This window comes from Sapajus apella, unplaced genomic scaffold, assembly GCF_009761245.1.
Source record: "Sapajus apella isolate SASKATOON/1434 unplaced genomic scaffold, GSC_monkey_1.0 scaffold57, whole genome shotgun sequence".
Taxonomy (NCBI): domain Eukaryota; kingdom Metazoa; phylum Chordata; class Mammalia; order Primates; family Cebidae; genus Sapajus; species Sapajus apella.
In genome coordinates, this window is record NW_022436997.1 from 11,835,217 (window position 1) to 11,861,224 (window position 26,008).

The 26,008-nt window shown below is 37.8% G+C and overlaps 1 protein-coding gene across 36 annotated transcripts in view; it reads right to left on the reverse strand.

Moving 5' to 3' along the window:
* DTNA (dystrobrevin alpha) overlaps positions 1-26,008 on the reverse strand; it is a 380,851-nt gene that overhangs the window by 74,034 nt on the left and 280,809 nt on the right. For all 36 annotated transcript variants that reach the window (XR_004258916.1, XM_032245355.1, XM_032245335.1 and 33 more), the window contains 3 exons: positions 21,459-21,672; positions 8,914-8,999; positions 3,177-3,331 (listed from right to left, as the gene is read on the reverse strand). Coding sequence is in view for 35 of the 36 variants with exons in the window: in XM_032245355.1 (XP_032101246.1) it covers positions 3,177-3,331; positions 8,914-8,999; positions 21,459-21,672 (455 nt within the window). In the remaining variant the exon portion in view is untranslated. The remainder of the gene's footprint in view (positions 1-3,176; positions 3,332-8,913; positions 9,000-21,458; positions 21,673-26,008) is intronic.

Genomic DNA, 26,008 nt, shown 5'->3' on the forward strand with positions numbered 1-26,008 from the left:
AAATATGAAGAAAAATAAAGAATTGAAATTCTCCGTGGAATTTTTCTCAAGAATGTATCATAGCTCACTCTATAATTTTCCTGTCAGTCAGTCTTCTAAATTTATAGAACAACTTCCCTTTTGAGCTTCCTCAGCTTCCTTAAGTACTAAATATTTAGTGGCTAATGTGAATGGTTCTGTTATACAAGCGCAGGAGGGAATCCTGTTAGGGAAGAACCATCTAAATTTTTAAAAATGGGCTCATTTTATTACTTAATGTATAATTCCTCTCAATTCAGTCTGCTTCCTTCTCACTATCCAGGTCCTTTTGATGTACAAAAGAAATGCATTATATCAAGTTTCTTTCAAAGTGACAAAAGTAAGAAAGCTATATTAATGCATGTACTGTAATGGTATAAATAACAAAAATATATGTTTATATGCAAAAATCGCTACTTGAAATTTTGTACTAGAATATCGAATGGGATGGGACAGTTTTATTTATTTATTTTAAAATATTTATTTATTTACTTTAAAGATGGGGTCTTGCTATGTTGCCCAAGCTGGACTCAAATTTCTGATCTCAAGCCATTCTCCTACCTCAGACTCTTGAGTAGCTATTACAGCCAATTGATGAAGTACAAAAATAAACTGGTCTTACTATTTTTGTGTTACCTCTTTTCATACTTCAAATGTTCTTATTCATTTTGGCCATTTGCCACACTGACTAAAAAATCAATGCTGGAAGTTTCCAAAAATGTTATAATGATTTCAACATGTATAAGTTGCTCATCATTAAGAATATATACAAGTCATATAACAGAACAGTCTATAGGATATCTGAAAAGGAATTTTGGATATAGCAACATCACATATAATTTTTGAACACATAGGTCCTTTTTTTTTTTTTGAGACAGGATCTCCCTCTGTTGCTCAGGCTGGAGTGCAGTGGCACAATCATAGCTCACTATAACCTTGAACACCTGGGCTAAAGTCATCCTCTCATCTCAGCCTCCCGACTGCAAGTGCGTGTCATCACACCTGGTTAATTGTTTAATTTTTTTTTTTTTTGCAGAGATGAGATCTTATTATCTTGTCCAGGTTGGTCGTGAACTCCTGGACTCAAGCTGTTCTCTTGCCTCAGCCTCTCAAAATGCTAGGATTACTGTGTGAGTCACTACACCAGCATAGATCCTTTTAAGATTTTTCTTTTTAAACCCAGTCCTATTATTCCAGCTTATTTTGAATGAGACGTATTCTGAGGCATTAGCACATTTACCAATTATTCTATAATACACTACATAAAATTCAAGAATTCTAATATAAATGAAATTATTCTTGAGTGAAGGAATAGAACAGGTAGTTGCATTTCCTTGGGTCAGATCATCTGAATACTTGTAAATATAAACTGAAAGTGCACAAAACAAAAGCAACAACAAGAACGCAAGAGTAACATTAACAGAAGGATTAGAAGACCAGAGTTAAAAACTCAGGCCCCTACCCTCACTAGCTATGAACTTTATATTGTTAAAAAAAGAATCACATTTTCCTTGTTAGCTCACAGGGTTGTTGCAAGCCATAAATCAGATAATTCACCTTGTGAGGCATAAAACACTGTAAAAATAAAAGGAGCTATATATTTAGCGTGCCATGAGAAAAGTTGGAAAGCAGTAAAATTGAATGAAAAACACAGATTTGTGTTTTGAAGTGATTGACACTTTTAAAAGCTAATTTCAGTGAAAAGAAAAGACTTCCAGACTCTTAAATCAGTAAAGTTCAGTGTAGTGAGCATTTGTTGTATGCATTTTATGGGGCAGGGATATACTTTTATTTTATCTTTTTTTTGAGACAGGGTCTTGCTCTGTTGCCTAGGCTGGAGTGCAGTGGCGCCATCACAGCTCACTGCTGTCTTGACCTGCTGGACTCAAGTTATCCTCCTGCCTCAGACTCCTGAGAAGCTGGGACTACAGGCATGTACCACCATGCCTGGCTAAGTGATTCAAACTTTTTGTAGAGGTGGGGTCTCCCCGTGTTGCTCACATTGGTTTTGAACTAAGCTCCTGATCCTTGGCCTCCCAAAGTCTTGGGATTACAGGGGTGAGCCACCACACCCAGTCAGGATGCCTTTTGAGAGGACATAAAGGTTACTTTGGATGGTAAACTAACCCTGGATGTATGGATTTGTGCTACCACTGGGCTATGATGGAGAATGGGCTTGGAGTCTCTCTACATGACCAGAGAGGCACACACATAGACAGCCCCTAAACTATGCAGCTTTCCTGGGCTAGCTTGAGCCATACCCAGTTAAAACACAATACTTGGAACCCCAAACGTGTCATGTTGTAGAAGATTTAGGCAGCTGTGTTTGCCATATTTTGGGCTTCTCAGGTCACGATGTGGCAGATGTTGGGGTTCCTTTCTGGTAACTTTGCTAAACCAATGTTAAAGCTTGTTGCTGGGACAAACATGTATTTCACATGAGGCTGAGTGAGACAATTAAGCCTTTCAAAGTGCAGTGATAGTAAAAATAATGACACTGAGGGTGTAGGTGATATGGTTAGGCTTTGTGTCCCCACCTAAATCCCATCTTGATTGTAATTCCCAGGTGCTGAGGGAGCGACCTGGCGGGAGGTGATTGACTACGGGGGGGTGGTTTCCTCATGCTGTTTTCATGATAATGAGGGAGTTCTCAGGAGATCTAATGGCTTTATAAATGGCAGATCTAATGGTTTTATAAATGGCAGAGTCCCCTCGGCTTTTCATTCTTTCTCTTTCCTGCTGCCACATGAAGAAGGTAGGTCCTTGCTTCACCTTCCACCAGGATTGTAAGTTTCCTGAGGCAGAACTGTGAGTCTGTTAAGCCTCTTTTCATTATAAATTACCTAGTCTTGGGTGTGTCTTTATAGCAGTGTGAAAACAGATTAATATAGAAGGATTGTTATAAGGATTAAATTAGGCAATGAAAGGAAAAAATTTAGCAGTGTCTGCCTCATGGTCAGTAAACATTGCCTATTATTGTGATCCAGGTATGCTGCGTTTGGTTACTGGCTCAGAGGTCATTTGTCAGAGGCTTAAAAATACACTACAGGTTGCTATCACATAGAATTTATCTGAATATTTGTGACCTGGAATGACATCTAGAAGGGGAGCAACCACTGTATGAAAAAAATACTTCCTTAAACATATTTTTCTCCTACCTGTTGGGAGAAACAGGATCTGGCTGACTGTTCTGTGTAACCAAATGAAGGACCTTCAAAGACTGCTGTGGGTAGTTTGAGAACTTCCCGAAGGAATTGGTCATATCGTCCATAAACCATCACCCCACTGGAGTCAGAAATCATTGAGAAAATATCTGATGAAAGGAAAAGGAAAGATATTTATTCATCATATGAACATTCTCCAATGTTTTTGTTCAACATATCTGCTACAAATGACAAAAAAGTAGCAAAATGAACATTTTTATGAAAGAACAATATAAAATCTATTTTTTATGCTGAAATATTCCTGGCATAGTGTTTCCTCTGGTTCTTTTTCTAGATGATTCTGGCACATAGCAATCACAAGTAATTTGGGTAAAATTAACATTTTAATAAGAAAGAGACATTTCTTAAATGTCTTTAACAAGATGTGTTTTTGTTTTGAGGTCAATTGTTAACTCTCATGTAGCTCAGTAGGATACATTTTTGTATATATGAGAGAGATGGTGGCTTCATTTGAAACACAGTAAGAGTTTTGCTGTAAAGTTGGGGTGTGTGTATATTCATTTATCTAGCTAGAAATTACCCACTTATCACTAAAACTTTTGGATTTTGGTGTAAGATATTTGAAAAATCAAAGACACAACGAGGATAAAGATGTAATGACAAACTCTTGATTAACTTCCTACAGAAGCACAAAACTTTCTATCAGTTACCATGTTCTGGGTGGAAGGCACTTGATTTATAGGGAAGGGTTTTCTGACTCGTGTAGTGAAGAGGAAGCGTGGCCTTGTGGATGATCAATGAGGTAAAGTCGGTCTCCTGGATCTTTCTCTGAAGGGTCTGTGGCTTCACTGAACCACAGTTCTTCAATTTCTGCCACTATGTGCACTTAATGAATATTAATGGCATAATTTCCCAAGATGCTTTATAATTCCTCTGTGCAAATCACTATTAGAATGAAAGGGTTTGCTATTATGTAGTTTGTCACCATGCTAACTAGCTTGTCACCAGGCCAGCACAGCTGGTGGGATAAATGGCTGTGAATGTGCTACCTCTGTTCACTTTGGGTTTAATTTTTCAAGGTCAAATGTAATCTGGGAACATTGTATTTACACCAAAGTCAGATGTTAAGCATATCACAGTCTTTTATTGGATTATGTTTTGAGAACATGAATTGACTCTCATTTTCATTAAGCATTCCATTTATAAAGGGTTTCTGCTGTTTCAAACAGTTTATTAATCATGAGACTATAGAAATTCTGAGTAAAAATTAATGTACATATTTATGGGATACAGAGTGATATCTTGATACATGTGTTCAGTGTGTAATGATCACATCAAGATAATGAGCATTACCTCCATTTCAAACATTTATCATTTTGTTGTGTTGAGAATATTCAACATCTTCTCTTCCAGCTTTTTGGAAATATACAATGAATTTTTGTTAACTATAGTCACCAGACAGTGCTATAGAACACTGGAACATATTCCTCCTACATAGCTGTTAATTTTATAGTCATTAGCAAACCTCTCCCTATCCCTCCAACCCTCTGCATCCCCCTACCCTTCCCAGCCTCTAATAAGCATAATTCTACTTCCATGAGTTCAATTTTCTGTTTTAGCTCCCACATATGAGTGAGAACACGCAGTATTTATTTTTCCGTGCCTGACTTATTTTACTTAACATAATGTCCTCCAGGTTCATCCCTGTTGCCTCAAATGACAGGATTTCATTCTTTTTTATGGCTGAATTCTACTGAGGAGTTTAGGTTATGTCCAGAAGATGTTGAGGGAGATACCAAAGAATTTAATGCGGGTCAGTGCATTAGAAACATTACCCCAGGGGTAGGCACAGAGGAAAACAACCAGTTCAGTAATAGAAACTCAATAAATTTGCAGTATTTTCCATCATACTAGCCTTTTAAGCAAAATAGAACAAGTCCTCCCCAAAGCTTTAGATCAGCACATGACATACCAGGCTTACAGCACTGGATTTAGAATCCCTGAAGATCCTTAGAACTATCCAGGATAGTTCTGAGGCAGAAGTATAAACAAGTGTTCCAACCCATTAAAACAGTTTATAATTGGGCCAAGAATAATCTGACAAAAAAAGTAGTAGTATTAGGTAAGAGTATGTTTAGGTTGCCATGGCACTTGACTGCAGGGGGCGCTGTTCATCTCCTAGGCTGCATCAATGACGCTCCCTGGAATTACACAGGGAATACTCTACCAGTGAATGGTAGCCCTAATTACTGGAAATTGTGTTGCAGCATGGGGTTGTTTTCTCTTTTAATGCATTTTAAAGCATTAAGAAAACCAACTTCAAATTTTCTGTTGCTTTCTCTTTGTTTTTTAAAATTTCTGACTTATTTTCAGCCAATTATTCTTGCTCTGTGTTCTCCAACAATAAGGAAGTAGCTGGAATAAGCTAAATATCCCTCATCCCTATGCACAAAAAATAAGAAAAATTGCCAAACAAGCACAGCTGGCATTTTGGCTTAAAGTGAATTAGAAAAAGTTTAAAGAAGGGAAAACAAAACCCTCAAGCCTGAAAAATTTCATATCCCTTCATTTCATTCTTTCTTATTACAGAATCAATGTAGAAAATAATGACCTTACCTGTTTTTTTGTTTTGTTTTGGTTTAGTTTTTTGAGATGGAGTCTCACTCTGTCACCCAGTGCAGTGGTGTGATCTCAACTCATACAACCTCTGCCTCCTGGGTTCAAGTGATTCTCCTGCCTCAGCCTTCTGAGTACCTGGGACTACAGGCATGTGCCACCATGCCTGGCTACTTTATCTGTTTCATCATTAAAATGCAAGCCAGGAAAAGAAAACAATAAGAATACCCACAATCCCACCCATCAAGGGTGTCTGTGGGTAGATTTTGTGGGTAAATTTGCCCACATTTGCTCATTCAATTAATAATTATCATTGAAACTAGAAATATTCATGACTTGGGATATTCATTTTTGACCAGCTAACATTCTGGAGAGATTCTTGTGACCAAATTACCTTTAATTAAATTGTTTTTGATCAAATTGCTTTTAACCAAGTTACCTGGAAACCACTAAAGCCATCTTCCTATGATTAACTACACAAAGTGTGACTCCTCAGTCAGAGAACCAGGGACACATAAGGCTGTGATTCAGGTGCACTGCTCTCAAAGTGGGGGATGCAATTTATTGGGGCCACACCATCTGTTTTTCTACAGCATCTGTGATATTGTGAAGCTTGTTTCTGCAGACTAGAAAAGTTTGCCTACCTCCAATGGAACACATGCATTTGTTGCTTCTTTCACTACACTAAAGAGAATAGACTTTGGCTACTAAAGAGTGCTTTTTTGATGGGGGGGGGTTATGAGATGGGGTGAGGAGAAAGCATTGTAGCAGTTACAGTGTTTCCTTTGAACTCCTGAACCGGAGAGAGAACTGCAAGGGTTTTCACAATTGTAAAGATCTAATCAATAATCTGGTTATATCTTGAGCTTTGCAACTGTGCTGACATTGCTAGTCCTTTGCCTGGCAGCCATTCCCTCCATCAGTATTTGGTGCACATTTCTCGATGGAGTGAGGGAATAGGGTGCCCTTCTGAACATAGGAGGTGAAAGTGGATTACGCAACCACCATTGCTGTCATACTTTTTCTCTAACCAGTAATTAGTAATTGGTCTGAGATGCCATCATAGGTGATGAGCCGTAAGGGCTGGGGAGCCTCTGTAGTGAGATGTGACTCCTGTGACTGTCTCCTCCCCCCAGCCCACCCCTACGCTTCACCCTAACTCATAGGAGGAGGAAGAAATCTTACACTGAACAAAGCTGAGTGGAAAGACAGTAAACACCAGGACCCTGAGAGCTCAGAATTAGCCTGGTATGTTAAAGGTTGACAGACATTCTGAGATGCAGAAAAATGGTTTTCTTAGTTTTCTTCAAACCTATTTTAATGTGGGACTTTTCTATCCAGGTACCTATTAATATAATATTAAATAAGCATTTTAGATGTTTTCCAAGTGGGTTTTTTTGGTTTATTTATTTATTTACATTTATCTAATGTCCTCTTCGTAAATGGCCAGTTGGGGTTGGCAGAGAAGGTTCTCGGGAGTTTCTTCCTCTGCCTTGGTTCATTTTGCTAAGCTTTCTCTTTCTGGCTTAACCCTGAAGGAAACGCTCATGGGTTACTCTGGAGCTATTTTTTTTTAATAAAAGGCCCTTTGTGTCAGCACCTTCTAATTTGTCTTTCAAACAAACACTGAGGTAGATGGTTTTAATTTTCTGTATCTTTCAGGCTAACAAAAGAGAAGATACATGGTTCCTCCTAAGGTCTGTCTGGGCTTCTCTGAAACCTGGCTGCATTTGGCTCTCCATGGAGGGAAGTCCCTGAAGTGAGGGAAGCTGTGTGGCTGAGGCTTTGCTGTCCCTTTCACTTATTTACTGGTCCAGTGAAATGACTCATCCCTGGAGCAACTCTGGGGACATTCCAAAGGAACAAAAGGTTTTGTCTGTGTCTTCCTTTATTCTTTCCTTTTGGATGGAGCAAGAAGCAAGAGATCTCGGTTAGAAGCTGACAGGCAGCAGGTGAGCCTTGTGCTGTGAGCCACACAGATGGCTGCATTGCAGCAAGTGTGAATCTATGAATATCTCACAAAATCCCCAAATTTAGGATACAGAAGGAGGCTGAGGACTAAAGAAGTGAAATAACTGCCAAAGGATAACTCAGCAAATTAGTCCCACAGCTGGGCTTGCAACATGGAACTCCCAATTCCCAGGACAGTGCCCTTTCTAACACAGACTTATAACCCCAACTCATACTATTTAGGGGAAAGGATAGGGCTAAGTGGGAATTTTAAATTTAAACAGCAGCATCAATCAACATCATTTTAAACTAGTTATAAATACATATTCTTGTCACCCACCGCCATCCTAGGCCTACTGAGTCAGAAATTCTGGGGGTGGGACCCAGAAATCTACATTTTACTAAAGCCCTCCAGGTGATTCTGATGCATGCTAAAACTTGTGAACCACTGGTGTGGGGAAAAAAAAAAAGTCAGGGCTCAAATCCTGGTGTCATTTTAACCACATGATTAACTAAGTCTCAATTTCTTTACCTAATGAAAACAACAAACAATCCCCAATGTGTTGTTGGTTAAGGAACTCTACCATATTTAGAGACAAAATGTGCATCAGGGCCCACAATTACTCAATGTACTTTAGCTCCCATGCTTTTACTGGCATCTAGTTAACTCTGTCAATGCTGTCTCTATGAAACTCCTATTCTTCTTTCCTGGCATTGTCGGCTTTGAAACCTTTGGAGTTCCCAGTGATTTGAATAGCGCTGGCTGAGAAGAATGAGACAATGTGCCAGGAGCTTTGCTTTTAGAAGACTTAAGGGGGAAGGTTTCCTACTATGGCCTTCATGTCCCTATCATCCTGTCCTGCTTGTAAGGCAGTATAGCATAATTACCTGCAAAGAGTGCTTATTTTACTTTAACATCAGAAAGAGGCCAGTTGGTGATACTCAACAGGTTATAAGTAGAGGAAAACATTCATTTCATTAGCATTTGCATAATATGAAAACATTGCTATGACCAAATCCAAACATCAATGAAAAGTGTATTTCAAACAACTCTTATAGAATGAGGAAAGATACAAATGGGCAGGGGACATGGGGGAATGAGGGAGAGAAAAGGGTGGTACCTAGCAGGGAAAAGCAAAGAGAGACACAAGGAATCATAACTTACATCTTAATTTGTCCATGATCTTCCCTCCACACAATGTGGCTAAAGCCATTTTGACAGCAAATACTGAAATTTTACCATGACCTTCCCTGTTTAGTGGTAACAGAAAAACAAAAAAACAAAAAAACATGATGTCATTTGGAGCACTTCCAGCAACAAGGTTTGACATTTTCTATTCTGTAGAAATCACGGGAATGGTGCATGCCTTATGTGAGCACATCCATTTTATAAAAGGTTGTGAAATAATTCATTGCACATATCTGAACAACTGTCTATTCAATATTTCCTTTTCTTAAGAAACATCAGAATCTCTTAGCTTATTCTTTGTGTATGTCACTTCCTCAAAATGGGCTGATAGCCAGAAGAATATGTACTAGCTAACTATGGATTTAAATAACAGAACATGTTTTTCACTTTGAGTTTCAGAAAATAATTTTGTGCACAATAATTCTACAGTCTCTATAATTTACTTAAACAAAGTTTTGGAAACATCATTTTTTTTGGTCAGGGAATTTCTGAATTTGAGGTTAGGGTAACTATGGGGACTTTTTCATCACACATTTTTTTTTCAACCATTATTTCCTACCCACAAGCCAACTGCACTTATGTGATATATTTACTTTTCAAAGACAGCTACTATTTTAAAAGTGCAAAAGTAAAAGCTCTGGCTGAGGGTGGTGACTTATGTCTGTAATCCTAGTAGCACTTTGGGAGGCTGAGGTGAGTGAATCACCTGAGGTCAGGAGTTTGAGACCAGCCTGGCAAACATGGTGAAATCCTGTCTCTATTAAAAATACAGAAAGTAGCTAGGCATGGTGGCGCATGCCTGTAATCCCAGCTAATTAGGTGGCTGAGTTACAAGAATTGCTTGAACCTGGGAGGCGGAGGTTGCAGTGAGCTGACATCATGCCAGTGTACACCAGCCTAGATGACAGGGAGACTCTGTCTCAGAAAAAAAAAAAAAAAAGTAAAAGCTCTGTTTGAATACTTTATTTCTACCCAAATGACATAAGTGCTGCCAAATCTTCATTGATTCAGGAAGCATAACAAATCTGTCCTTCACAAATGTGATATAAAGGGAATATGATTAAAAAGTATAATGTTTCAGCTAAATGATTTTTCAGCTGGAATAAACTGTTTATTCTTATACCTTGGAATCAGAAACCATATCATATTAGTAATCCACTTATTTGATAGTAGCTAATCTTAAGAATGGTCAAAAGACTTATTTAAAATAAATGTGTCAGAAAGGTAAGTAAAGTTTGTATTGGCAAAGCTTTAGTATGTGGAATAAATAATTTATATGAATAAGATTCATATACCTTTTATATGAGGAGAAGATATAATAAATAATTGTGGTTTTGTTCCCACAATTATTTATTAATTACTAGGTTTCAGAGAGGGATCGTTTGATATCTTTGTTGCTGTCATTCTTAGTGTAATACCTCAGTTACAACCAGCCAGAATGCAAAATTGACTGAACCCTACACTAGTGACTCTTTCATATTTATTTCTAAGCCTGAGCACCAGATTTATATAATCATTTATCGGAAACGTTCACTTAGATACCTCATGCCAAACCAAGTACGTTCAAAAGAGAACTCATTATCTTTATAGAGCTCTTCTATAATACTCAGACTAACCTTAATACTGACCTGCTGTTCCTCCTGCAGTCCTTCTGCTGGTTATTAGAAACACCATGTACCTAGTTACCTGAAAATGAATCCTGAGTTGGGGGTCACCTTTGATTTCTGGCTCTACCTTAATTACTACCACCCCGAACAAATGGTTGAAGGACTCAGCTAGACTTGCTATCTGTATGCTGAATCCATTCCATTCTTTTCATTCCCACTGTCACTGCTTCCATCGGCTCTTGCTTTAACAGGGTCATAACCTCTGAAATGAACTCCCTGCTTTCACATTCATATCACAAATTTTGACCATATTATTTCATTGCTTAAAACCCTTTGGTCTCCTTTTACCCACAGGATGAAGTTCTAACGTTTTCTCATGGCACACCTAGCAGTCTCATCTAGTCTTCTCTGCTACCATTTCTGCTGTTGTACTGCACACCATAGTCAAACTGTTCAATACCTTTTGGTCCCTGCCCTTCCTAACGTGGTCTGCCCACACCCCTCCTATCCATTTGTCAAGATGCCACTCAATACCATTATCCACCCTGCTCTGAAACCAGCTTTTCTACTAGATGTCTAGGAAATCACTCTGCCTATCACTTTTTACCTATTATGTGGCATCTGTCACACTGAATGACCTTGATGTGTTTTTTTACATGTCTGCAATATGACCGGATTCTACATTGTGAGATCCTTCAGTGCAGAGATAATGTTGTCTGAATTACTTGAATTCCTAGTGCCTACTTGAATTCCTAAAGCTTTGTCTTACACAGAGTTAGTGATTAATACATTTCATATATTAAGGAATGGTTAGTTATCAGTATAAAAGGTACACCTAGAATTTTGAGTGTCCACTCAGTGAGTTATTTAATTTTAGAGCAGGTAGCTGTAACAGAAAGGTAATGATTTTGTAAAAACTACCCTATTCAAAATTATTCCTGTCCTCCCATTACTTGCATAAGTGGAAGTATCAAACATTTGACTTCAGGAAGTAATTAGCTTTTTCCCTAAACTTTAACATGGTTCTAATAATGAGAAGTCTACAAAGTGTGGAAGATTAGAAACCATATAGCAATAATGTGGTCCTCAAAATGCAAAGAAATTGAGGAGCATTATTTGTGAGGCTTCAAGAACAATACAGTTCCTTTCAATGAGTCCGAGAGAATAATTTATTTAAAAGGAGTGGATTGAACACAGATGATTTCGGAATAGAGACTTCTCCAAAGGATGAAACAATATTAGTTCCTAGGTGTACTCTGAGACCTTAGCTTTTAATGAAGAAGATCATAGGGAGATTGCCAGTCCTATATTGTTCCTGGAAATGTAAGATTGATGATATTAAATCCAACAGTGGTTATATCAGAGCTATTCTGCCAAATTGACACAATAAATTTAGATAAATCACCAAGTGGAGGGCAGCTGAATAAGAGTTTTGAAGGAACTCAAGGGTGAAATTAGGCCACTGGAATCTATTGTTATGGAAGCTACTGTGCCAGATTGCAAATGGGGCTCTGTCATGAAGAAGAATTCCGGGGGTATGCAGGGATCTAGGTCGTGGTAAGCACACCAAGACTGGGTGAGTTCATACTTTGCTTTTCCCATGTCTAAATATTTATGGGGTTTAAGGAGTGAGCACAGATGACTGACTCCACAACAGAGAATGGGAGCACTGAAGACTTAAATACAAATGAATCTTTTTAAAAAGAATATTTTTAGTAAATATAGCAGGGTGAAGAGGAGGGGGTCCAATTTTAAAGAGGGGGCTTTTAAAACATACCAGCTTTCTTTGAAAAGTAAATATATTACATAAGCACAGTTATGCTGTGAGTAGGAAATAATGGTTAAAAAAAGAAATCTATGATGAAAAAGTCCCTACAGTTACCCTAACCTCAAATTCAGGAATTCTCTAACAAAAAAGTCATGTTTCTGAAGATTTGTTTAAATACATTATAGAAACTGGAATTTTTCTGCACAAAATTATTTTATGAAACCCAAAGTGAAAAGCACGTTCTGTTGCTACAGTTCTATAGGCTACAGTTAGGTAGCACATATTTTTCTGGTTATATCAGCCCATGTTTTCAGCAAAACATAGGACCAGGGTCCCTACTGCATTGTGAAAAAAGGTGTTGGCATTAACATACAAAGCAAGGAGTAGTGAAAAGCAGATACATCCCAAATGGAAAAATTTAAGAGCTATGCTTATCAAGAATTGTCACTAGTTGGGACCACTTTGATTTACAAACAGCCAATAAAATCTGTTAAGTGTCTAGGAAGCAGAACGACAAGTGCCTGAGGATGGATAATAGGAAGTTCCTCAGAGTCCTGGGCAAACGAACAGAAAAGCAGCATATTGCTCCAAAGTGACTATGTCTATGGCAATGCCTTTGCAGTAAGGTAGTAAAACTGCGCCCATGGAATGCTGGCTGTCAGCCGCAACTCAGGAAGCCAGCCTGCCAGTGTGTGCTGAGGTTGAGAAACATAGATTTTCCCTAAAACTTCAGGCCAAACAGCCTGGGAGTGGGGCAGCATCAGGAGGTGCACAGAAAAAGTCTATACACTTCCCTTGCTTTTACAAAAAGCCATAGCAGTATGCCTTCGACTGCATGTGCAGTTCTGACTGCCATCTCAAGACATCAAAGAGCCAGATGTATTTGAGAGACTGGAGGCATCAGGGGACACAAGTCTGGATGAATCACAGACTTTTAGGGGCAGGATCAGCCTTAGGAGTCTTGATGTGGTCAATCACATGGCCACATAAGCTTTCCGTACAGTTAATTCTTTGGTAATATAAAAGGCACAATAAAACCTTAAAGAATTAATATTAGCATATCATTTTATTATTAAAAATGGTAATTTTATTTTTAAAATAATATTTTACTTGTAATGTTTTCCTTTTCAATGTAGAGAGAGAACACAGTGCATAATACATACTTTATTCATTTTCTCCATTATTGTCTTTTGGCATAATGAAATATGTTTTGTTTCTAAGCCAATTACCCTGGAACTTTTGCCTATACAAACTTTACTTTCTTGTTCTAGACTGACATTAAAAAATACTCAATAAAATTGTATATTGGTATATTATAAACATGTATCAAGGTATTTAAGAGAACCAGGCTAATATATGCAAATTATCAAAAGCACAGGCTGAAATGGCTTCATAAATCAATGTTTCTTTAAATTGTTTATCTTCCTTCACATTTTATTTTCTCACTCTGAGACTTTTCAAGTTATTCTAGGGGACAACTGATTTAAATGGAAAGAGGAAGTCACTTACCCTTTGGTTAAAATATATATAGTGATTTGTAGAATGTTTTATGCTAAAATTTTGGGTTACTTCAAAGTTTGACTTGTCATAATAAATGAGAAATTGCTTTAGTTTAGGTTGGGTTTCCCATAATCATATAAAGAGAGAAACTGATTTCTTTCAACTAAGAAGATATTATTTATATGGAAAAGTTGCAGGGAAGAGAATATTTGTTTTTGACAGAAGGAAAAACAACAAACAGATATTGATAGGAATGGATATACAGAAGGTACATTTTCTCCTAATTGCCAAGAGAGTTTCCTGTTTGAAGTTACAAAAGCCCATGAGAAATTTCAAGTTCTTGAAAGCAAGATTTGAATTCTCACTGATTCTTTCTTGATCAGGCAGAAGAAATTATTTCTCTATTTAAGAGTACTAAAATCAGAAGTTCTTTTACCAACATATTTTACAAAAACATTTGGTAAGCATTTTTGATAAGCAGAGGCATAGCACTCAAACTGCTCTTTCTCACACATTTTGGTGGCTTAATTAACAGAGAGAATTGCTTCCTCCCTCTGCTTCCACAACATGCCTCTACTGTAACACATTTTTTAATCTAAAAATTATTTTGCTCATATGGATCACTCATTTGGTTGCTCAATAAATATTGATTAGCATTGTCCTAGAGGTTGGGGGTATACAGATGAAAAACATGTGGTTCCTACCCTTCATTTGCTCATAACATATTGGAGATACAAAGTCAGAAACAGTCAATTTTAATACAACACATTTTTCAAAGGGTATCTAATCTCACTTCATCTTATTTATTCCCAGTGTATCAGAACACCTAGCACATAGCAGGCTCTTTACATATGTTGGTTCAATTAATGAATGCAGAAGTGAAAAATAAACTTTCTGATTAACCACTTAAGATTTACATTGAGAAATATAACGTGTTTGAATATGATGATAATGATTGGCTTTATGGCCGTTACTTTTAGATTGTGCAGTTACGTGGTGCCTTGAATTTAGAAGTGATTACATGCATAATTAACTCTTGTTTGGGGGACTGTGAAGTTAACCTATGAACAGACAGACACCCTTTATTTGGACCTGGCATCTCTCTGGGCTCTCCATAATGTTAGCAAAACATCTGGGAAAATAACTCCTTATAGACCTGAGCCAGGTGAGTTTGCTAGGGGTTTCTCCAGAACAGAAGGGACCAATACTGTTGGAATGTCCCCCTACCCCTTGAAATTCCTCATCCCTCTTGAAATTCTACCTGCTACTCATTCAAAGTATAAGTCAGATAAACAATGAGTGACATTAGGATATTTAATGTATCTACAATTGTGAAAACCTTTTGGAAAGTGATTCCATTTTAGCAGCATGTAGAAATTTTGAACAAAGTATTTTTCACCAGAACAAGATTTCAGTTAGTAGAGGAGAATGTTCTGTGGACATCTTGAATTTAAGACGTGCAAAGAAAAAAGTCACCAAGCCAAGTAAACACTGTTTTAAATATCTAGTCTTGGATGTATAGATAATAAAAGAGAAGAACATTTGGTTTTTCATAACTCTTCTCTTTTTTTCTTCTTTGCTCTCACAAATCTACATAGTCTCAAACATGAACAATACTTTTTTTGGTGCACACAGAAATGGTTGTGTACTTTGTAGTATATTTTGCATTAAACATCAGAATCATTTTTAAAATTCAAAAGGCAGAAGGATTTTGGCAGAGTTCCAGGCACTTCGTATCCACACATTTGAAATAGTTCTATGGTATTTTTGTAGCATTGGAAGGCTCTGCAGTGGGCATAGGTGTTCAAATGGCCCAGTAAGATGCAATATGGTGAACAGTGAGGAAAATACCAGGATTTCGTATTCTGTATGTAACACTATTATATGTTGGATTTGTAGTTCTGGGTAGCTGTCATAAAACTGATTCTAATGCTACAATGGAAAACATGTTAAGTCCAAATATTTCTTCTACATACACTCTTTCAAATGTGTCTAAATACCACAAACTGGAAAGATTAGGAGTGTGAGCATAAGAATAATATCTTGTAATAAGCACAACAAGTCTGGGAGAAAAATGTAAATTAGTTTTCATCTTAAAAAATAAAACAGAAAGCATGAATAGAGCTGAGCTTAAAACAGTTCCTAAAACAAAATGAATTTCCCCCCATTTGCCTCATTTAGTATGATGCTGTATGATTTGCAAATTATTTAACCTCTATCTCAGCTTTATTACCTCCTCTACCTGGAAAATCATTATAATATAGTGCCAAGGCAGTAAGACTATTGACATGTAATAAATACTGAGTGTATCTTGTTTATTATTACAATTATTATATTATCATCATGGAAGACTATAGCTTGACCTCTGAAAATAGGAAAATCACTGTCCCTTTTAATATTATTGTCCTACTATCACTTTTGAGTGACTGAGTATATATGATAATGTTATTTGCTAAAATCAAGGCTTCAGTCACATAATCTACGTTATGAAGAACTGTCTTAAGAGAGAAGATACTAGTGAATTGAAATGAGATTGAGTCAAGACAACTTGTTTTTAGCAGGGAGGTGAGAGAAGTACATAGAAATCTTTTGTAAAAACAGGATCACCCACATTGGTAACCATGAACACTTGCTTTTTCTCTGTGGAACAGATGTAAAAATAGAGGGTCTGAATCTCAGTGACTGGGACTCACTAGTCTGTAATATATTGGAGATCAAAGAGGACTTAATCTCAGAAAAGGAATTTAAAAAAATTGGCCAGACATGGTGGCTCACTGCTGTAATCCCAGTGCTTTGGGAGGCCGAGGCAGATGGATCGCTTAAGCCCAGGAGTTTGATACCAGCCTGGGCTATATGGTGAATCACTGTCTCTACTAAACAACACACAATTATTAGCCAGGTGTGCTGGCACATGCCTGTAGTCCCAGCTACTCGGGAGGCTGAGGCACAAGAATTGCTTGAACCTGGGAGGTGGAGGCTGCAGTGAGCTGAGATTGTGCCACTGCAATCCAGCCTGGGCAACAGAGTGAGATTCAGTCTTAAAAAAAAAAAAGAGTTAAAAGAAATTAATATGACAAGAGCTAAGAAAGATCAACCCTGGATTTTCATTCATTGATTCATTCTTGTGTTGGGTATGGTCTCAGGTGCTGTTCATAAGAAGAAGAATAAAACACTGTACCTTCCTAAGGAAGTCTGTGGGAGGCAGTCATATAAACAGTCACACACACTATAAGACAATAGCAGAATCAGGTGCAAGGAGAGGTGGACCTGTGGAAAGGTGATCAACTTGGCCATGAGAGGCAAAAGACTCCACAGAGCATCAGAGTGTGTGATTGCATCTCTCAAAAAGGCTGCACATTATAAACTTTTAAGAATTATTTTCATCTTTTAATTTTCTGTAATGTTTTTCTTTTGAGTTACTATTTCCTATGAAATAATAATAACAACATTAAAGGTCCTTTGAAGACCTCAAAGAGATTCCTCCCACCCCAATACAACATGGACAAGAGGTGACAGAAGAAGTTGCAGCCAGTTTGCTAGGGTGATTCTGGAGGAGACACAGGAGTAGAAGGCTCCTGGCAGCAAAGAAAGGAAGGTGGGAGGCGAGTTCCTAGGGTGATTGGAGGAAAGGGACAAGAGGAAGAGGCCAGCTCAAGCTCTGGCTGCTTCCTCACATATCTTCTTCCCTCTCAGGCCCTGGTCTTATTTCTGACATGTCTTTCCAATCCTTCTCAGGCGCACTCATCCATTGCCCTAGATACCTTAAAAAAGATAACATCTGGCCGTGGAGATTTGCTTAGAAGTTGGTTGGTAACTGCTCACTGGGTGACCCCCACTCCCAGGAATACAGCCATTTTAAAAAAGAATGTCACAAAGAACAAAAATCTTTGGACTCAAGGAACCGTGTCTTCAGGGACAGAATGGCAAGCATGAGTACAGACCACTGGAGCCTACTGCCCCCTTCTAACATTGTACAAATCATCTGCAGATGTAGCTATCATATCTTCTGAGAGATTGACTTGCCAATGAGCAGAGAGAAACCTTGTAACCAGGAAACTGATTACAGTTTGCAGTAAGCATCCTTGTATGAAAACTGAGCTCCAGATTTTTTTTTTTTTCTGTGGGAGAGGGAATGCTATTCTTGGGGAACTATGGTTGTGGAAAGGTAAGTCTGGTTCTCAGAAGCACATCCCAGTAAAGGAGGCATCAATCCTTATCTCAGGTTACCACTTTCTTCACAGAGTTCAACTGCCTGGGGGTATAGTGAATCTTAAGGTATCACCCCTACCCCCTAAAATGACAAAGTTTCTTTGAATCCAAGTTGGTATTCTTCATGAGTTTAAATCACAAAACAGCCCCTCCTTTTTATTTATTTATCTTTAGCATCACTTCTTTAGAGTCTAGGCTCTTAAGGCATCTCTAATTTTTATTTTGAATTTTTTCCCTGTTTATTTAAATGTCCATTTAAAATGCAGCAAATGGGAGAAAATCCCCTAAATGTTTCTGTGATTCTGTAACAGCAACAGCACATCGCTCTTTTACTAGTATCAGGATCATTCATGTCTGCCAAAATACAGAAGGTTCTCTTAAACACTTGGACTCTGTCGGGGGACAGGTGGTAGAAAGAGGCATCAGATTTCCACGCTGGGTCTCACTTGGATACATAGCAGTTTACTATTATAAGAAATAGAATTTGAACATTTATTTTATTCTTAAGTTTCTCTTCTTATATTCACTTCTAAGTTACATATCCAGTTAGTTGTACTTCCTGATGGTTTACATTTCTCATCCAAAATTCCATGCCATCAGATGGAAAATGTGAGTGTCAGTAGAACTGCCTATACTCATTTGTTATGCTAAAGGAGAGAAAGCAGAAGTGTCTGCAGAGTAGGATCTCTTCATGAATATGTTTATAAATCTTTGGAGTGAAATTCGTCTATGTGGATGTGTTTATAAATCTACTACAATGAGATTATTGAAAGTATACACCAGGACGCTTCCTATCTATAAGAAGAATAGGCACCAAATAGACATTTCTTCTGAATCTTTTTGTGAATTGCTCCTTACCTTGAGATAGATGTCAAACTCGGCATTTCATCAATCTTGAAATGATTCAGCTATATTTTCAGCAGCTATTTAGAGACCATTCATAGCTCTCTATATAGAAATAATCTAGCCAATATTTCTGAACAAAAGTGAAAAATCTAACTATGTGTGAATCCTATATTATTTCACAAAATATCTCCTTCCTTATTGTTAGTCTGGAGTGGGTGCAAATTATGCTTTAGCTTTGATTCTTTATGAGTTCTCTAGCAATACTCCAGGATTTAGTGGGAAATTATATTTCCCTTTTTGCAGTTTCCATTGTTACATTTCTAACAAATAAGTAAGTCCCCTGAGATCTTTAGGGGTAAATCTGAAAGCTGCCACAGTCTGGTTATGGGGCCAGGTTAGAAATGCCACTACAGAAATGCCATGGCCAGGTTCCATTCTGCTGCCTCTGCTGCCTGTCATGTGGAATCACAGTTCTCTTTTTATTTTTTTTATTGTACTTTAGGTTCTGGGGTACATGTGCAGATCAGGCAGGATTGTTGCATAGGTACACACATGGCAATGTGGTTTGCTGCCTCCATCCCCCCATCACCTACATCTGGCATTTCTCTCCATGTTATCCCTCCCTGACCTTCCCAACCCCCGCTGTCCCTCCCTTGGCCCCTCCCCACAACAGACACCAGTGTGTGATGCTCCCCTCCCTGCATCCATGTGTTCTCATTGTTCAATACCTGCCTATGAGTGAGAACATGTGGTGTTTGATTTTCTCTTCTTGTGTCAGTTTGCTGAGAAAGATGGTTTACAGATTCACCCATGTCCCTACAAAGGACATGAACTCATTGTTTTTTACGGCTGCATAGTATTCCATGGTGTATATGTGCCACATTTTCCTTGTCCAGTCTATCGTTAATGGGCATTTGGGTTGGTTCCAGGTCTTTGCTATTGTAAACAGTGCCGCTATGAACATATGTGTGCATGTGTCTTTATAATAGAATGATTTATAATCCTTTGGGTATACATCCAGTAATGGGATTGCTGGGTCAAATGGAATTTCTATTTCTAGGTCCTTGAGGAAGCACCACACTGTCTTCCACAATGGTTGAACTAGTTTACACTTCCACCAACAGTGTAAAATTGTTCCTATTTCTCTACATCCTCTCCAGCATCTGTTGTCATACAAAAGTGGGAGAAGGATATGAACAGACACTTTTCAAAAGAAGACATATATGAGGCCAACAAACATATAAAAAATGCTCATCATCAGTGAATATTAGAGAAATGCAAATAAAAACCACATTGAGATACCACCTTATGCCAGTTAGCATGGAATCACAGTTCTCTTTACCTGCCCCACCATCCAGTTACCATAGTGATTAAGCCAGAGCAGCACATCTCGTTCTGAAGTGTGCACAGCTGGAGCAAAGAATCTACCAGCCTGGACTGCTCATTTTAAAATTGTTGATTTCAACTGGAGAATTTATCAAAATATAAACATCATGAAAACATGAATGCACACTGGAAAAACTGAGCAGGAATGATTCTGTTAACACTAAGTTACAAAGTGACAGATAGTGACTTTCGTGAGTTGCAAAATAACATTAGCCTGGCTGGAACATCTCCACTGCCAGGGTAAATACTTCTAAGCACTGGCCAGACAATGAGACTAAATAAAATCTTCTGAGAATCTTAAAATGCGATTGCTGAAAGGTCAGGTTAGTAATTTTTCTTTTTAATATGCAAAACAAATAGTGGAAATGGAGGGGGGTGGTACTATGTTCAGGCCGGAGGCTACTGGCAAAAAGCCCTCTTGAATTGTAGCTGAGAATGTAGGCTGAGAATTCAGGGGAGTCCACGTATACCTAGGTAAAGAAATCTTTGTTAAATACCTAAGTCTCCACTCAGCTACTAACATGCTGTGAGACACCAAACAAGTGACAATTTCTTTATGCTTCAATTCCTTCATCTGTAAAAGGAGATATTTGGATGAACAGTCTTTAAGATCTCAGCCAGCCCTGAAATTCTCTGATTCTAAAAGGGCAAATTATACAAAAATGAAGCTGAGCTTTAGCTGTGGTCTGTGGACAGCATCCCATTATTATCTTATGATTGAAACATTTAAATTGACCAGTCCATTTAACACAAGTCATTGTTACTTTGACTGGGATAGTCAAGAAACCCTTTTCAATTTTTCTCTTGTTTGCTCTAGGGCCTTGTTAGGACACCTCAGAAACACTGTCCTAAACAATTTGCGAAGAAGAGAGTTAACATCCTCCCACTTCATGCTTCATTAAATCGCACCACAGGCAACCCTCTCAGGCATCCACAGCTTCCAGGAAGCATGGGATGAGTTAACTAAAGGTCAGCACATAAAATGCAATTGTCCTCAAGTTCCTCTGGCACCAGTGTACTCTCTAGTCTTTACAGCATTTAAAATTTATATTGAACACATGGAGGCTTTACTGACATATGCATCCGACGTAAGAGAAAAGAGAGTTAAAAAAAAGTGATAGAAAATTATTTGGGAAAAAGACCAAGTAAGAGAGGAACTGGAAACCTAACATGTAGAGAGGAACAGACATTCAGACGGTGCTTACGGATCAAAGGCTGCAAGCAGGAAGTTAAGGAGGAGGCTGATGGACTGCTCTACGTGGATTTGGTGAGTGGTTGGCATCCGTTTGTTGAGCTGGTAAAAAATGGTGGAGAGTACAGCCTCTAAGCGGGCCACGTTGAGCTCAATGTTTGGGTCCAGGTTGTTCAGAGCATTTTCCCGCAATGCTTCTATGACATTCCATATATCCACCAGGTGCACTACGATTAAAGCAGAGTTAACACATCAGCCCAAAGTACATGGAAGACAAATACACTACTTCACATGTCCCTCTGCCCTGTTTTTTTCTAGGTATCTCACATGTGTGCAGCTGTTGTAGGGGGTCAACATAAGTAAATGAACATAGACTGTGCATTATCTCTAAGGCTTGATGTGCATTATATAACAGCAAGCAAATGATTTGCTGACCACCACAATAGATAGTTATTTTCAATCTTCACAATCATCCTTGAAGTACAGCTATTATCCCCATGTTACATGCAAGATAACTGAGGATCTGGAAACTGAACTGACAAATTCAAGAGTAGAAGAGGAGTCAATGACAGAACTGGTATTCGGATCCAAGTCTATCAGTTTAAAAGTTATTTCCCCACTGCACACTCTGCCCCCTCAAAAAGAAAAGGCCAGCACTTAAATTCTAGTGTTTGAAAGGATGTCCAAATTGCATTTGAGTATTCAAAATGTTTTCATTTATTTATGTGTTTTTTAGTAGTATGCAGTTGGAAATAAGAAAAAAAAAAAAAGAAAGTTAACGTAGGCAAGAAGACAAGGTAAAAAGGAAAGGTTGTCTATACAATGCAGCAGCAGCAGAACTAAGTCAGTCACATATCATGGAACTAAGCTGGTCAAGATCAAGCAGTTTCCTGGCTGCATTATACCAGCTGATTTAAGTCATGGTTACTTTCACTAGGATAGTCAAGAAAACTGTTTCTGTGTTCTTCCCTATTTGCCCTGAGGTATTCTTATGAGATCCCAGAAACCATGACCATGACCAAGATAAAGAACATGTCATCACCCTCAAAAGCTTTCTCATGCTCCTCTGTAATCCATAATCCATACTCATTCCCTGTACCAGGCAACATTGATCTGCTTTCTGTTGCAAATTTCAGTTCTTAATAATGGTAATTATATAGTAAATTATATAGTAAACACTCTTTTTTGGGTCTGGATTCTTTTATTTAGTGTTAACTATTTTGAAATTCATACATATATTGCTGAACGTATCAATACTTGGTTCTTTTTATTGCTGAGTAGTATTCCATTATGTGGATATATCACAATTCGGTTATCAACTCGTTGATGAACACTTGGGGTGTTTTTCAGCTTTTGTTTATGAATAAAGTTGCTATGAACAATCACATACAAGTCTTTATATAGGTACATGGCTTCCATTTCTCTCAGATAATGAGAGATTCAAAGTATTAAAATCATTAAAGATATTAAATAAATACTTAGAAATGAAAAGACTGGGTTTCACGGTAGGTGAATGTTTAATTTTTATAGAAAGTTCCAAAGTATTTTCCAAAGTAGTTGAACCATTTTACATTCCCATCAACAATGTACAAGAGTTCCTGTTCCTCCACATCTTCACCATTTAAGGTTGACTTTTCATTATGCTTTTGCATTTGCAAATAATTATTTTGTTTATTCTCAATGAAATATAACAATTAGTTTTAGTTTTTGAGAAATATGTACTGTGTATATACTCTTTCACTAATAGCTCCCTATTTTTTGTCTTCTACCTCATTGCTCACTCCTGGCTCTATGTCTAATAAGCAAAACTAACATCAGCTTCTACTATGGATGCCTAGCATTGAGCTATGTGACTGTTTTCTTGGCTTCTCTCTTTACTTTTGTTTTTCAAACAGATCTATGGTTTCTTACTTTTGGTATAGGATAACTCTATCACCAATTTCTTCCATTATAATAACAAACAAGCCAGCTAGCCAACAGTCTTTTGAAGTCAGACCCTTTTCCCAAGCTAAGTTTAACTGCAGGATCTCTAACCACAGGACCCTAATGGAGACAGCAATCTGTGCAGACATTCTTATTTTCAAATTAAGCACAAAGAAAAATGAAAACCTAAAGTATGGCTCTCATCACTAACTTTATGTGCGTATTGAGATCTAAGAGATGAGTGGATTATGCAAATCCCCAAACTAGAAAAATAAAACAGGTTACATAGAACCTTTATTGTATGCTTCACTTGGATGTTTGCTGTTACTTTTAACAATTACTCAAAATAATGTTTTATGTTATGAAGGGAAGATACCTGTGTTCAAGGAGCACTGGACTTGGATCAAAGACTTAGGCTGCAAATCTGGCCCTTCTATAACAAGTGTATGACCTCTTATCCTCTAAGGCTTAGAGTCTTACTTACTTCATCTATAAAATGGGGCTGGTATTCCTAAAATGGAAAAATGCATAGAGTAAAAAGTGGTAGTTCCTGGTACCTAGTAGACAATGCATTATAGATGAACAAGAATAGACTAATGTGAGTCATGTCAAAAGAAAATGTATTGTGATGTATCTCTGATTTGGAGCAGATGAATACAAATCACATACCAACTAAAATACTTAAATATTTATTAGTTTTGGAAAAACTCAGATACAAGTGATTTCAAATTTGCAACCTTCTTTGTATGTCAAGAATTAATCAACAAGGAAATTATTTGTATTTCTTGGTGTTACTTATCTAACTCTTCAATCTAGCAAGCAAAACACTTCCATGGAAATGGAATTTAAAAACAAAATTTATTTATTTATTTATTTAAATTATAGTGGGAAAGATATGGGATTTCTCTAATTATTCCCTATAGATTTGATCTGTGAATCTTCTGGATCTAGTTCTCAGGATGTGTCTGGGTGCAGGATACAAAGAGAACAATGCTGATGACATCCAGCCTTTCATCCTGCTTGGTCCCTGTGACCTGTTCTCACCTAGTTCCTGGTTGTAGATCATCTGGAGAGAGGAGCATGGACTGTGAGCGTCAAGAAAGCTAAATGGCTACTGATGGAGGAAGGAAATCTTGGATGCTTTCTCACTCTCCATGAGCCATTATAAGGGATAGAGAACCCTTTTAGAATTCCCAGGGGTGGAATTATCCAGGCCCATAGGAGTGACTGCAGGAGTGGCCCATGTAAGGGTTCCTTAGGTACTTCAATTTCAGCGTGAGCAACCCATACTCATCTCTCCCCTTGTCTGCTCTGGGATTCCCTTCTTTGGTGAATGCCACAACCCCTCCTGCTCCCTATTTTCCCTCCAGGGAGATTTAATTCCTGGGTTCCACCAATGACCAAGTCCTATGCACTGCATATCTCCTAAACATCACTGTAATCCCACCATTTCCATGAACCTTTATTGCTACCACCCAATTTTGTTACCCAATGCTATTCACGCTTGCTGGTTAGCTGAATCAGTTCTTGTTTCATCCTTTCTGTACTCCTCTCCTACTCACTGCAGCCAGAGTGTGATTTCTAAACCGTAAATTTGACATGCCACTTGTATGCTGCTTACAGTCCTTTAATAACTTCCCATTAATTTGAAATCTAAACAAGGTTTTCAGTACTTTCTTTTCCTTTTCTTTTTTCATCTAGCCCCTGCATACTTCTCATCTACTATACCTTGGTGTCAACATCACTTCTTCAAGAATGTCTTTCTGGGCTGGATCAGAAACCCTGTCTCCAGGTTTTATAACCCTCATACGTGCCACCTTAGAGCTCTGTCCTTCCCATCACAGCATGTAATGGGCACTCTTGTGTGGACCAATGGGTTGTCTGTTTCCCATTCTGTGTTGCATGTGGCACAGAATGGGACTGTGTCTATTGGGATAACTGTTCACACCCCCAGTGCCCATCACAGTGCCTTACGCATCATAGGAACGTGGTAAATATCTTTTGACTAAATGAGAGAATGACAAAGAAATGACTCAACAGTCAAACAGGGTTTTCTAAGGATGCATTTGCTTTCTAAAAAAGCAATAAGGCATAGTCCTGAAAAATCACAGAGACACTGGTTTGAATCCTTGGAATACTGTCAGTCAAATTACTTAACTTCTCTGAATCTTCATGTTAGAAAAATGGAACTGAAAATGGCATCTACTTTCAGATGATTACTATGAGAATTGAATAATACAATGCCTGTAAAACACTTGGAATATGGCATGTCATGTAGGAGATAATAATTGTTTATTATAAACAAATATCTAGAAATCATATGAAATTTATTAAACATAAATATGCCCCATTTATGTGCCTACATATTCAAGGCCCTAATATAAGGAAACATAAAGAAAAATATTTTATGAAAAATAATATAATTCTGGCTGTTAGAATAGATCATTAAAAATGATTTAAGTAAAACTAGTTTTCATGATTATGCGCAAACACCGTGTTAGATTCTGGGGACTCAATACAAACTATACGGATGTGGTTCCTGCCTATGTGAGCTAACAGTCTGGTGGGAATACAGACATGACTCACATAATCACACAAATGGATGATCAGAAATGGTGACACTCTGTGACATATAGCATG